The 14,124-nt window shown below is 39.6% G+C and overlaps 1 protein-coding gene across 1 annotated transcript in view; it reads left to right on the top strand.

Annotated features, from left to right (window-relative positions):
* The window catches only part of MAP7D2 (MAP7 domain containing 2), a gene marked incomplete at both ends in the record, with an annotated part of 82,897 nt that overhangs the window by 47,573 nt on the left and 21,200 nt on the right, over nucleotides 1–14,124 (top strand). Inside the window, 4 exons of the mRNA XM_082278118.1 lie at nucleotides 1,216–1,293; nucleotides 4,574–4,737; nucleotides 11,759–11,873; nucleotides 12,820–12,918. Of these exons, the coding sequence (XP_082134244.1) occupies nucleotides 1,216–1,293; nucleotides 4,574–4,737; nucleotides 11,759–11,873; nucleotides 12,820–12,918 (456 nt within the window). The remainder of the gene's footprint in view (nucleotides 1–1,215; nucleotides 1,294–4,573; nucleotides 4,738–11,758; nucleotides 11,874–12,819; nucleotides 12,919–14,124) is intronic.

Genomic DNA, 14,124 nt, shown 5'->3' with positions numbered 1-14,124 from the left:
CACCCTTCCTACAGAACAGTGCATTTTATAGGAAGGTACTTGCTGTGCAAAATCCTTGCTCCCACAGGCAGGATGCCTTTGGAAAGGAACCTGCAAGTGTGACTTTTCAGGAAGTTAGTTGGGGTTACAGTCTATGTAATTTTTCCATTCATATTCATCTGATAAAATTAACAAGTACAGTTCTCAGAGCAAAAGGAAGGGAACTTAATTAGAATTCAGTAACTCAGTAGGGAGCCCAGATAATGATTGCAAAGGATGTAAACTGTGCTGTGAGACACCGTGCCTGTTTTCACTGCAGCACTGCTCAGACTGCAGGAGATCCTGAGAAGAGAGGGAAGGAAGGGCACTGGAGGCCCTGTCAGCTGTTTTAAGCAGGTACCATCCTCAAGGCACTCATTGGTGGCCTTACCCCTGCTGTTGCAGAAGGTCCACCTAAGGTCCATCTGGTGCTTGTTCCAGGGCATGCAGGCAGGTGTCTCCAAGGCACCTGGTGTGTCACACTCTGCCTTCCCACCTCCTTAAACTGGGCTTTTCAGCTTCTCATGCTGTGCAAAGAACTGGGGTGTCCAGATGCAGGTACGAAACCCTTAGGCAACCTCCTCCCAAACAAGCATCCTACTTCCAGATACCAACTCCAGGAGGAAACAAAGTATTTCCTGCCTGGGAAAGAGGGGAGGAGGGCTGCTGCTTCCATAGTCCCACCCAGCAGTAATTGCTGGCTGTTGAAATGAGCTGATGCTGAGTGAGTGAGGAAACTGGGGAGCTGTGGTCAGCCATAAATATGAAGGCTGGGACTCCACATAGCTGCTTACTGCTTTTCTGAGCCACCTTTTACTTTCTAGCCAAAAAATTTAAAATTAGCTTATTAACAAAGATAAATGCATGTTAATTGCATCTTTATGGTTTTTCCCAAGGAAATTTCAAGTTTTGAAACAAGCACTAACAGCATGCTTGTTTGCTCTGAGGAGTCAGGCATTTACGCTGAGGAACCATGCTTGGAGTTCAGCAGTAGGTGGGAGAATGTGCTCAAGAGGTACCCAAATCCCAGCTCATTAACCCACCTGCATACAAGAGCAAAATTGTTTTTGTTATTGGATTTGTTAAATGCAGTAGTTATGACTTCTTTTTTGATGGATTTTTAAAATTTCTTTTGAATGTTGCTTTAGTTTTGCTAACAGCTTTTTAAGGCTTTTTTTTCCCTCCCTCTGTCTTCAGCTATTGATGGATTTCTGAAAACTGATGAAAGACAAAGACTGGCAAAGGAAAGAAGAGAAGAAAGGGAGAAATACCTTGGTAAGTTGGCAGGAGGTTGTATGTATTATTTATATACACATTTTAATAGGCTTAACTAACTAACATAGTGTTTTTTCTGTTCAGAATTTTAAATCTTGTTATTCAGTCTGTTCCTAGTCTTTACCACTTCTTTTAACTCAAATTATAAAAAATAATCTTTCTGGATTTCCAGTCAAATATTTAATATTCTATATTTACAAGTTGACTTTCTTCTTTGATTTGTGAGCTTTTGAATATAAGTTTGGGTTCAAGATACTGCTGTTATGATCCTGGTTTGTGAAAATACCAAATAAGCCTTGAATAATAGTCAGAATAATATGTAGGATGATTTGGTAAAGCAACCTCAATTTTAATCTGCTCAGTTTTAGCCATCTTGAAATATATGATAGAGTTGTTAAGTACAGCATTAAAGCCTGTACTTTTCTGTAAGTTGTAAAATGGTTAATCTTTCGGGAGAATGATAAAAAACATTATTCAGTTCCTGAATAACATAAGCAATTATTTCAGATTTTTTTAAAAATAATCAGTTATTTTTAGTCTATTAATGGGACCAGGGAAATGTTGAGAGAATTGTAAAATACATATGTGAAAAGTATAAATATATATTTAAGGGGAGTGGGTGTATATACAATTAAAAGATAAACATGTAAGTATATGTTTGTGTGTGTATGTATAGATATACACTTATGTGTACATAAATGAAATTAATTGTTCAACATTGGTTTGGACTTCCTATATCTCTCTCTATGGATATAAAAAAAGTGTTAAACAGTTAACTTCACTTTTCCTTGTTGTAACGACAAGAAAGGTCAGTAGCAATGTTCCTAGAGATTACCTGACAATACCTAGCAGAAGGAATTGTCAGTATTTTATGATTTTTGTAAAATTTAAGATAAGCATATCTTTTGAAGAAATGTCAACTAAGTAAGTATGGGCACCTGTCAAAAGAATCATAGGAAAATACTGTTTTCCTTCATTAAGTAAACAAACTGTTGATTGTTTCTTGACAAAGTCTGGGGCTTGAGACCAGTGACTTGACATTTTTTATTACCATGGACTTGGTCAGCAAGATTCCTTTTTGTAGTTCTGGTGAAAATCTGCTGCTCTTTAGTACTTAATCTTGCCTGAGCTTCAGTCTATCTGGGGCTTACTTCTCTTCCAGGTATGTTCAATGTAGGCTATTTCTTCTTTCCTCCTGATTATCCCTTCTTTTCTTGTTCCCAAGAAAGTGATATGATGATTAGATTTGAAAGGACTTGGAGCAGAAGAGGAGATGAGAAGGAAACTGAAACCTGGAGAATTTGGGAGTGGTTGGCCCAGGGGATTTAGAAGGTGGTGTCTGCAGTTTTCTCCCAGACATCATATATGCCTCCTGGAAACATTTTTCTTTAGGGTTAAGACTATTACTCTAATGGGGCACTTTGGGTATTGGTCACAGTTTGACTGTGACAATTTTCTTTTAGATGTTTGGAAAAAAAGTAGCATGTTACCCAGAAGGTCAGGTCTTTAAGCAGTAAACAGGTACTATGTAGCAATATGAAGTAACATTTTCACCCAAGACAAAACTCACTAATCAGTGGTTTTGCATCCCTAAATTAAGCAGCAAGAATGGTACATGTGTCCATGATGACAGAATTGTTTATTTCTCTGTCCAGAATCAATCCCAGGTTTCACCTACTTACTCAGAAGGTAATCTTAGCACAATCTCTGGACACCTCACTTTATTTTTGGTTTTTATGAACTCCAGCATGCTTTTTTTCACCTGCTCTACCTGTTGTGGCTAGCAGTTGGAACAATTAATGCCTGGTCACTTGTTATCCACTGTCTCTGAGGTAACTTTTTCTGTTGACAAGTCTGAATCTTCATGCATTCAATCCAGGCTCACTGCATCACTGACATTCCCCTCATACAGCCCTGTCCTGAGTGGGGAAGATGAGTGGATTTTCATAAGGCAAAAGGTGAAAACAACAGCAACTGTATTTCTAACAAGAATAAGCTAGAAGGTGTTCTGAAAAGCAGACTGGACTTGAGGAACAAGTATTGTAGAAGGATTCTGTATTCAAGGGAAAGAAATGGAATGTTGGAAAAGGATCTGGGTGTTGGAAGGACTCTGGTTTTCACCCGGGAACGTTGGGATGGAGTGGAGCTAAGCGCGACTGGAAGTCACAGCTGTGGTTAAAGAGCCTGGGGGCAGGAACTGAGGGGAAAAGGGTGATCTGAGAATTTGGGATGGGGTTTGGGGTGGCTGGGCAAGAGCCTAGGAAGGATGGGAAGATAATGTGAGAGAGTTAGAAGGGTGACGATGTGCCACACAAGGAAACAGGAACTGAAGAAACACAGGCTGAATAAGTGAGCAGCAAGAAGGACTAGCTCTAATATAAACAGTGTTAATTCTGGCTTTCCCTGACTTTCAAGTTCTTAGCCTGGCACGATTCCTTCTTTGATATTGGCTGTATGTGTGTTGGTATGTGACACTACTGGCTTGTGTGTATGTAGGCATGCTTACTGAGCTCCTCTTTCCTGCCTTTTTATGGAATACACTTGCATGGAAAATGGATTTTTCCTCTCAATTTGCCACATCAATTCATACTACTTGTTCTCCTATGTACACCTGAAGCAACAGTCCAGTTGTTGGAGTCTGAATTTCTGGAACATTGGGGTAATGTCCCACGGAGATTATTGCTCCAGTTGGAATAAACAGCTGGGCAAACCCTCAATAACAGAAGTAATTCTTTTTTCATGTGAAGAGGCAGAAGTAGGTAAAGATGTAGCTTTAGTTATGCAAGTTATGAGCTGAAAGATGTATTTTCAAAACTTCATAGGAAACTTAGCATATATTATTTACATGTGTCTATTTTGAAGACAGCTCCACAACAAGAAGCACAGTTTTAAAGAAATCCCAAGGGCTTTTGCTTCAACCTATGTAACTGATTTCCTTCAAAGCTTACTAGGAACAGTACGTCTGAAAAAATAATTTGGCTTTAAGCTTCAGAGGGACTTGAAACATAAAAAAAAAAGTTGTTAAACTGTTCTGTACACTGTTTGTACATAGGTAAGGGGTACAAACTGGCACCTTGTGTACAAGGGCTTCCTTTTTCATTTATTGAGCAAATCACTTAGATTTACTAATAGTTTCAGCACTTCTGTGCACTATATTTTTAATCTTAGTGGACTAAAACCTTGTGTACTTGTATTTTAGACTATTGTTTCATGTTATCAAATAATTTTTAAGCAGAAGCAAGTTTGCATGAAGTGAAATGCACCTTTTTCTCTGCACAAGCTGCTAGGGAACAGCAGATACTGGAGAAGGAGAGAAGAGCAAAACTTCAGTATGAAAAGCAAATGGAGGAGCGATGGAGAAGACTGGAGGAACAGAGGCAGAGAGAGGAGCAGAAGAGAGCAGCTGTTGAAGAAAAACGGAGACAAAAGCTCAAAGAGGAGGAGGTAAGGTCCACTGGGAGATGTATGGCAGCATTAAACATGGCTGAATATTGACATGCATTAAATGATTGGGGGTGGGGCAGGACTGGAGCAATTACTGCAGGAACTGCAAACCACATCACCACAGCTGTAAGTAGTCTACCACTGTACATCAAAAACACTTTCCAAAACAATTGTGTTTTATTTTTGTCTGATCTCCTGGAATATTTGTCTGCTGTTGGTAACGTATCTGGGAGTCTGATTGTCAAATATAAAGCACCAGCTTTCTGGAAAGAAGTCTTTAAAAATGAGTGTTTCCAAAAAGGGAAAGATTTTTCTTACTATTCTGTTTACTGTCCATGAAACAGAAATAATGTTTGTGAAAATGTGTTCTTCCATTTTTCCTTGGCGACAGAAACTCAGAAATTTGTACTTAAAGCACTGAAGAATCTAGGCTGTTTTTAATTCTAGCACAGAACAGAATCACATGTTTTTAAGCATCTTCATACCCTTCTTCTCTTCTATGCTCCCTGCTGAGATCATTTAAGGTTCTTTTTTTGCTCTAGTGAGTCCAATTTCTGGTACAGCTCTCTGAATGCAGGGTGTGTGTGTATATCTCTGCATGACATTATGTAGAGAACACTAGCACTGCTACCCACAACTGATAAAGAATTAATGATTTTTGGAAAAGGGGGCAGTGGTTTAAAAAAAAAAAAAAGGCCAAAGGAAAATATTTCCCCAATTCCTGGATAAAAAAGCTTTAGAAATACAAAAATAGAATAAATCTTAAATTCCTATTTTCTGCTCCCTGTCCTTTCATCAAAATAACTTTTCAAAACAGATAAAACACTTCTGCAGGATTTCAGAATAACATACAGCTGTTCATTGAATTTTTTGTTTGATTTTTCACTTTAACTTGAAGAGAAGATTATATCCTGTCATTTGTCATTCAACTTTAACATGCTCATTGTGGCTTCTATGTAATGGCTGAGAATTAATTTTAAAATATTTTGTCATATGGTTTGTTTCAAATTCTTTTAAGAAAAATGGGAAAAAGCAGAAACAAAGGGTGGGAGGTCTCTCTCCTCTGGTAACAGCATTGAAGTCATGTGCTCCTTCCCCAGCATTTCCTGCTGTAATAACCTTTTGTAGCTAAGCAAAATTGATTCCCTTTGTGAGGGTTGTAAGGGGAGGGGACAAGTACAAAGACTTCCAAAATTCCGTCCTCAAAATTTTCAGCAGAGCAGGACAGAGAGGCAGAGAGGAGTAGAAGAGCGAGTATCTGCCAGCTTTCCCTGCCTGCATGGTTTGTCTTTGCTGGAGAAATGAGAGCAGAGTTGTTGGATGTGAGAGGCTGTGACAGGTCAGACCCAAAGTGTCTGTTTAGTGGGGGCCGACCCCATCTCCTGTAGTGGCCTCCTGCACTTCCCCAGAGATGGGCATAAGAGGCTGAGTACACTGTGATGTTTTTCCCAAGCATCAGCAAGCCTGTTCCAGGTCCCCAAGACACTGCACATGTGAGGGGAGACTTCTGTAATGGTGAGGGAGAGGCTGCTTCCAAGTGTTTGGTCATAATGTGAATACCACTTGTAGCTCTGATCACCAGGCCGGTCCTTTATGCTTGAAGTGTCCAAAGCCTTTTTGGAAGCTAAAGCAGGCCTGGGTCTGGATTCTTTCCCTTTCCTTTCCTCCCTGCTCCTCCCCCAGGCTAAGGAACCCGAGAGAAGGCTATGTGGGCAGGAAGACAGGAGAGGATGCTTGCTTATTTGGGGGTGGATTAAACCTGTTAGGAGGAAAAAGTCCAGGAGCGTCTGAAGGAGAAGAGGGTGCACAGGGGAATAATTTATAGAGCAGGGGAGGGTCAGAGAAGGAGGAAAGCAGGAATAGGAGGCATCTTCACCTCCTAGCTTCCCTTCACAGTTTCTTGTCCCTCATTTCTCAAATTCTGTTTGAATTCTACTAAAGGTTCTGCCAGTTTAGCCCCACCTTCCCCAGCCCTTGCTCTTGTGATGAACCCCTCAAACTCTGTGTGCATAATAACAGTGCAGGTCTGAGTAAGGATGATGATGAACTTGGAGCTCCCTGGGCATTGCAAGTTACTCACTGCTTGTGAGTCATTCTGGCCATTTAAAACCATCTTTACTGGAGGAGCTTTGAACGTGTATTTCCCACACCTGGGATGTGGGCTGGGTGTGTGCCCCAGCCAGTGAGCCAGTGTACAGCAGCATCTTCTCAGTGTTTCTCCTTTTAACACTGTTTTGTACTGGCTGGGGACTGGAATACCCATTTTACTTGCTCATCGGGTGTCTGAAATGACAAGTAGAGAGATTTCTTCCTTGCTTTCTGCCTTACTGGTTGTCCTTTATATTTTCCCTGAGTTATTTCTCCTTGTTTTTTAACACAGCAGAAAGTAGTGCACATTTGTGATAGGAACAGATTATATTAATCTCTCTCTCTACAAAATATTGTTGTTGCACCTGAAAGAATCTGAGAGGAGTAGCTCTTAACAAACTGGTGGGAACTCGTTGGCTCCTATATCAGAGCATCCTCTGCTTGACTGTTTTGCATGCAGAGGACTTCTTGAGGAGGTGGCTAAAGTCCGATTTATTTTGCTTACTTTTCCCCCTCTACAATGCCAGATAAGAGATGGTGGTTTTAAAGTCTCTCTTGGTAGGAGACGAGGTATTCTGTCAGAGTTCTTTGGGGCAGCTGGAGCTTGTTGCAGAGCACAGTGGAAGTGTCTGATTCTTCAGAAAGAAATGAATAAATAATGTTTAGAAATTATTCTGTCTACGTTGGCTGCATCTTTCTTATCTGCAGAGGTCTTCAGTATCACTGCCCTTCCCTTTGTATTACTTTTAAAGCTGCCCACTTGTTTTAGTAAAAGCAGTCCCTGAGTCTTGAGGAAAGCAGCATGTTGTTCTACAGAAGAGATTTAGAAGTTTCTTCTAGCAGGGAACAGGACAAAAGTACAGCTAGTCCTTTTTCAGTTAAAATAATTTTTTTCACTTTTCCTATCTTGAACTTCCCATGTGACTTGGAAATACCTTGTAAATAGATGTCTAGCTCTACACAGGTTATTGGGAAGAGATTGTTTTGATGCATGTGTGTTTTGTTACATTTGTAAAAAGTATGTGCTTAGACACCAGAGTGGGAAAAGCTGTCAAGGTGTTATAGCTTTAATGACTTACTGTACTCCCCTCCAAAGATGAAGCCAACTGATAGTGTCAGGAAACAGTGAGCTACTTACATACACCGCCGTATATAAAGTGAAGAGGAAGAGATGGTTTTGGGCTCTTTTAGATGTTTGTGTTGTACATATAAGATTAGTTTAGAATTATTTGCACAAATTATTTTAAGTCATAATACTTGAAACATTGTTTTTTTCCTTGTTGTCACATGTGTTATATTTTACACAGAGAAAAGGAAAGTATTTAGTCAATTACTTGTCTTCTCACAACTGAGTTTTGAGGGGGATTTTTTCTTTGTTTTTAATTCAGACAGTGCAAATGTTTATTCTGTTGCTCAGGCTGAGGAAAACTTGCACGAATAACTGGATTTTGGAAAGTAATGTGTATTTTAGATACTAGCAGTAGATGGCTCTCTTTTATGATTTTATTCATTCTTAATTTAACCTACATGCAGTGCTTGTGCATTATAGGGTTTTTTGTGTGAAAACTCCCTATATCTTGAGAGTAGGCATTGTTTGCTCTATCTGTCGCTGTTAGAGTTCCCAAATGAGATCACATGGATAGTTTGATACGTTTTCAAGAAGGTGCTTCATCTATAACATACACTGGAAGGGTTTTCTGCATTGTTTGCTGATGAAGGAAAGCTTTGTCTTGCGGTTTAGTTATCGTCATGGAACAAATTATTAATGTATGAGTTGTTTATGCTAAGCTTCCTTATGTCTTATTATTTTCTTTGGCTTTTTAGTTTTGTGCCAACTTAAAATGTCTTATAATAACTATCCTTTTTTTGTGAAAAGCAGCCTTCATATTGTTCTTTATCTAACCTATATCTGCAGAGGTTTCGTGAGTTTCGATAATTATGTTCTATAGAGCTTTAATGAAAGGCTCTTTGCAAATGAAATGAATGATCCTCTCTAAAAAACATAACTGAAGATTTCAACCTCAGACTGTAGGTAACATGGGCTTTCAAATGTCTATGAAAAGTCATTTAATTTCTTTAATCTATTTCACCATGCATTTTATTCTTGAAACAATACTTTGATAGTGGGTGGTGTAAGTGTATTCTGTGGTTTGCAAACCATAGAATATTGCTTACTCCAGGCATCATTTTAAAAACCCCAAACAAGACAGCAAACAGAAATATTTGAAACTTGACTGCTTTAATCTTATCTTTTTTGATTAATGAATAATAATATTCATTAGAAATGGGGGGGAAAAAAAAGAAAAGTTCTGTGTAAGAGCATGTTTTAATTAAAAAGAAATGGGAAGGTGATTTTTTTTTCCTTGGTAAAGAGTGTGGGTAGAAAGATAGATTGGGGTAAGATGCATAGTAGAAGAAAGTGGTGGAAAGAAGCAGACTGCAGAGAAGAAATGGTGATGAAATATGTGAGGTTTGCAAAGACTAAGTACAGAGAAGGGACTCAAACAGAATTAAGTTAGAGAGGTGGGAAGCTAAAAGTAAAAAAGCACAAACCTTGTTATGCAAAGGCAGCACACGCAGACTTTAAATGTGAAAATTGCATCATTGAGTAGTAAGAGGAGAAAGAGAGACTGTAGCAAACTAAAGCAGAGAGGAGTGACTTTGGATTCCAGAGAGTTGAAGATTGTCTCCTTTTCCCTTGCAGGGTGTTTGCAAGAAGCCAGTGGGGTGTTCAGGGCTGTGGGGGTTTTCTGTGCTGTTGCAGAAGAGGCTGCACTTGAGCTGTGTGATGCTGTGTGCATTTGCTCTGTAGGGAGAAGGAGAAGGAAGGAGGCAGAGCTCTCATTTTCATGCCTGCCTGGACACTGATGGCACTGAGTAGACAGAGGGGGGAAGAAGGGTGGGGGGGAGGGCAGGGAAGCAGCTGCCTGCTCTCAGTGGTCTTTGAATGATGTTAAGTGATAGACCGTGGGCTTACAACAGGACTGAAACATCGTCTTCCTGGACACAGCAGCAGAAATTGTAACAGCAGGGTGGGTCACCTGGCCAAAAGGTAACAGGAATAGGAGAGATAGGAATTTTAGAGGATCCAAGACTTTCCTTTTTTCATTCTTTATATAGATGGTAAGAGAATATTTTATAGCACAAGTGATTTGTAATAAAATTAGAAGAGAACTTAAAGATTAAAAGATAGTGTCTTGCTGTTGATATTGATGGATAACTGGTAGCAGGCTTGGATGTGGAAAAAATTAGTTCAGAAATAAATTACTGCAAGCCATGGTAGTAGAAGAGATTCTTTAAAGATATGGAAGAGGCTAAAGTATATTGTAGATAACCAGAAGATGATGAGAGAATCTGGCAATATAGAAAGTCAGTGACCAAGGTCAGAACCGCAGGAAGGTAAGACAAAGTTTATAGGTGCATGTATGTGTGGAATATGTAAAGTATGGAGATTACTGGAGGTGCCTGATGTTAGTGTCTGATGTGCTGAAGGAGCTCCATCAGAGACAACTGGCTTGACACCAGTGCAGAGCCTGAAGGAGACATACTTGAACAAAGACTGAAATTTTTTGGTAAAATATCTCAGGAAAGGGCAACAGGAAAGCCAGACCAAAGGTGTTAATCAGTGAAAGAAAGTAATCTGGCCAAGAGATGTATGAACGTTTTTCCACACAATTTATCTGAGCTGCCAAAAGATATTGGAAGATAGAGCAGGGGATTGATAAAAATCAGAATGGGTATGATGTAATCACAGAAGCCTGCAGGATCCAGTTTGAAGTGAATAAGAGTAGGAGACCAGAAGGACACAGCAAAGGTAATAAGGAATAGCACCAAAAATACTAATAGGATCAGAGGGCTGAAACTCACTGAGGCAGGAGCTGGAGGCAGCAAGAGCGGACTTATCTTTCACAGTAGGGGTTGAGCTGCTGAAATGTGAGGGTGAGAAGGTTGCCAGATGCGAATGAGGTACTGGGAGGAGGAAAGGAAGAGGCTGTTAGATGATGGAGCTGTGGGTGGGGAAGAACCACATTTTATCTGCTTGAAAGGAGGAAAAGAAAAGGTGCAGGGATCATTGCCACAACAATAAATCACTGAGAAACTAGCAGAGGGAGGAGGTGGGAATGAAACTCGGTGGAGGTCTTTGAGAGTCAAGAGGTGATGGAGAGGGAATAAAGTGACCATACTTAGCTGTAAGTTAAAGGTAGAGCAAGATTTGGGGAGGGAAAAAATTAATTTTATTCTTTCCCCTGTGAAAATCCTAACTCATGGAGAAGAACATGGGGGTGGCAGGGAGGGAAAAAGATAAATCTTGGAGCAGTATGATCTAGGCATGCACTAAAAAAAATACACAGAGAAGAAGAAGAAATCAGAAGGTCTTAAATGCCTAGACTCAAGGAACATAATAGAAGAAAAGAGGGAGTTTTTGTAAAAATAAAAAAGTCGGGCATCCTGCAAAGTAACCTACTTTGGGTTTGAAGTGATCATTTATCTGAGTGACTAGGTGGAGCCACTGGCATTGCAGCAATTTAACTGTGCTCAGAAAGGGATGGGAAAAAATCCTGATGTCTGCATAGACAAGAAGGAGTTAATGCTTGTCGAGCATTATTCTTATACAAATTAAGTCCAGGGCACAGCAGCAGCCTCACCAGCAGGAGCAGATGCTAGGCAGTGATGCAACCTGTGTTATTTACTTAGGCCTCTGTAGTGACCTCAGTGGCTTGCAGACAAAGGATACGCATATCTGAAGGTAGGTAGCATGCTGATACCTTCTTTATTCAGTTCTTTTTCTTTTATTGCGAGCAAGCTCCTGTAATCATCTTGTGTGGAGCAACAGGGGGACTGTGTATTTTTAGCATGGTTTTGGAAGGTGGGGGAAGGAAGCCCCCAAAGAACTGATGGAGATTTGTGTCTGGGTTTGTACCAATATTACCAGGAACGTTTAGAAGCCATGATGCGCCGGTCCCTCGAACGCAGCCAGCAGCTGGAACAGAAGCAGAAGCGATGGTCGTGGGGAGGAGCACTGGCTGCAGGCTCAGGAGGCAGAGATGGTAAGTGAAATAGGCTGCCTGCATTGCAGATCTGCAAGTGCAAAATGCATGAGATTGTGGAGATAGTAAGTATGATGGGTTTGTAGTTAGGGTGGTACTGTAGGGGCTACTGCCTTGGGGCGTGAATATGTGCTTTGTAATTGCTTGCCAGGCTTCCTCTCCCTATACCTTCTGTGGAGAAAGGTTCCTCCTAACTTTAGGAATGCAGATCATTTTAATAGAGTAACCAGAATCTGTTTGGAGGATGCTCAATGCTAAAATTAAAATTGATGCACTGTCTCCCTTTTTAGCTTCTTCCACATTGTCTTCCCATGCACACAAATAAAATTTAGCATTAAATTTAGCAAATTTAATATTCACCAAAGGACTGAGTGCTGTCTAAGGCTTGCAAAAGATGATCTGTTTTTGTTTGGTACTTCTAAAGACCTGATGGGAATTTCTAGATGACTATGCAGCATGTGCAGTTTAAAATAGTTTGGGTTTTTTCCCCACATACATTCTGTTACTGCTATTTTTGCTTTGGCTTCAGAGGAAATTCTTCTTATTACATAATCAGTAATGTGCTGCTTTTGTATTTCAGAAAGATGCATGTTTTCTCTTTTAAATCATACAATTTATTTAAATTTGTCATGTTTGAATAAACTGATGTTATAGGGAAAAATATCCATGTTTGTGTGTTGATGAAGTATAACAGTTACTCTCTTTTTAAACAGTGTGTAAGTATACTTAACTTTAAAAAGGCAAACTCTGTTTCATATCATAGTTTTCATGATATGTCATTTTAAAAAGCCAGGAAATTAAATATATATAATAGTAAAAGAAGTCTCTTATACTTTGAGAAAGAAACAGGTTTTCTTTGTGATGCAGTTTATGCTTAATTCCAGCTCCCCCAACTTATTCAGTAATTTCTTTCACCTCTTTTTGCTCTGATTTCTCTGCTGTGTAGGTGAATCAGAAAATACCCCACCCCCTGTTCTAGGTTTAGCTGCCAACACCCTTCCTCCAGACCCTGTGACCTCTACTGCTCCTGCTGATTCCTTCAATGGTATTTCAGAGAATCACAGTACCATCGTGTCTCGTTTATAACTGTTTTAATCACTGTAATCCATCCACTGATCTTGTTCTTCCTAACCACTGTTTTCTTATCATTTCAGTCTGGTACTCTACGGCATTACCCTTAGTGATGTAGACCAGTGTCTTTTTAATTTCCTTTTAATTTTGCCATGGTGGAGCAGTGCATGCCTCACATTCCAGCACAATAGAGGCATTTCATATTTTTCTCAGTAACTGTAGACTTCTACTGCTCAGATTCTCATCACTGTTAATTCTGTGGGTGCCCTCTGTGTGTGTCTATAATTACACATATATTTGACAGTTCTAATGGATGTGCACAGTTCTAATGGAGGTGCTGTTGAGAAAAATTTCAGTTGCACAGTAGGAAAATGTGTTATGAAGACCACATTTCATCAAAACAGCCCTCTTTTTCCATTTCAAGGGCCTTCTGCAATATTTTAAGAACAAGTAAATTTGGTATAAACAGCCATGTTATGTTTTCAGCCTCCTGAAATGAATTTTGGCCAAGCTGGTATCTGTAACAAACTCAAGCGGTTGACTTTATTTAAGCAATCATGTTTTATATTCAGTTATCTTTTTTTTGGTGGGGTTTTAATTGTAGGGTTGGTTTTTTTTTAATTATTATTCCTATAGAAGGACTCTGCAGTAGATGAGTCCTCCAAAATTACAAATGGATTGCATATAGGATTTCTAATCTTGATTGCAAATGTACTTGGCATTTTGAAAAGAAAACACAGCCTGTGCTTTTGAGAAATAGGTTCCTTCTCTCCCCCAAAGGAGGAGTTAGGCTTGGTATTACTCCTGCAGAATTCGCAGTAAATGTTGTTCTGCTTATGATCTCACAGAACTATTATTTCTGTGCAAACAGATTCAATTTTTTTTACTGATTGTTGTTCATGTCCAAAGGTATTTGCCCGTGCAACTGATGTTTTGCAGCATACCAGCATTATATGTGCTTTTATAAAAAAGCAAATGTAGTGAATTGCATTGCTTACTGTAGTAGATGGAGGAAAATCTTGGAAACCCCACTAAGACAGTGGTTTGATGGACAAAATAGGGAATGCAGTAACTTAGAAGGTGCAGAATTAGGGCCACATGCATGTCTCTAGATGAAAATATTTTTGCTTTTGAAAGAAATAAAATTCAAATATAGGGGACAAAGCATCTCTGCTTTTAG

The sequence above is a fragment of the Coloeus monedula genome (assembly GCF_965178545.1).
Source record: "Coloeus monedula genome assembly, chromosome: 3".
Taxonomy (NCBI): Eukaryota; Metazoa; Chordata; class Aves; order Passeriformes; family Corvidae; genus Coloeus; species Coloeus monedula.
Note: the sequence above shows the minus strand (reverse complement) of the source record. Positions and strands in the feature narration are given on the sequence as shown.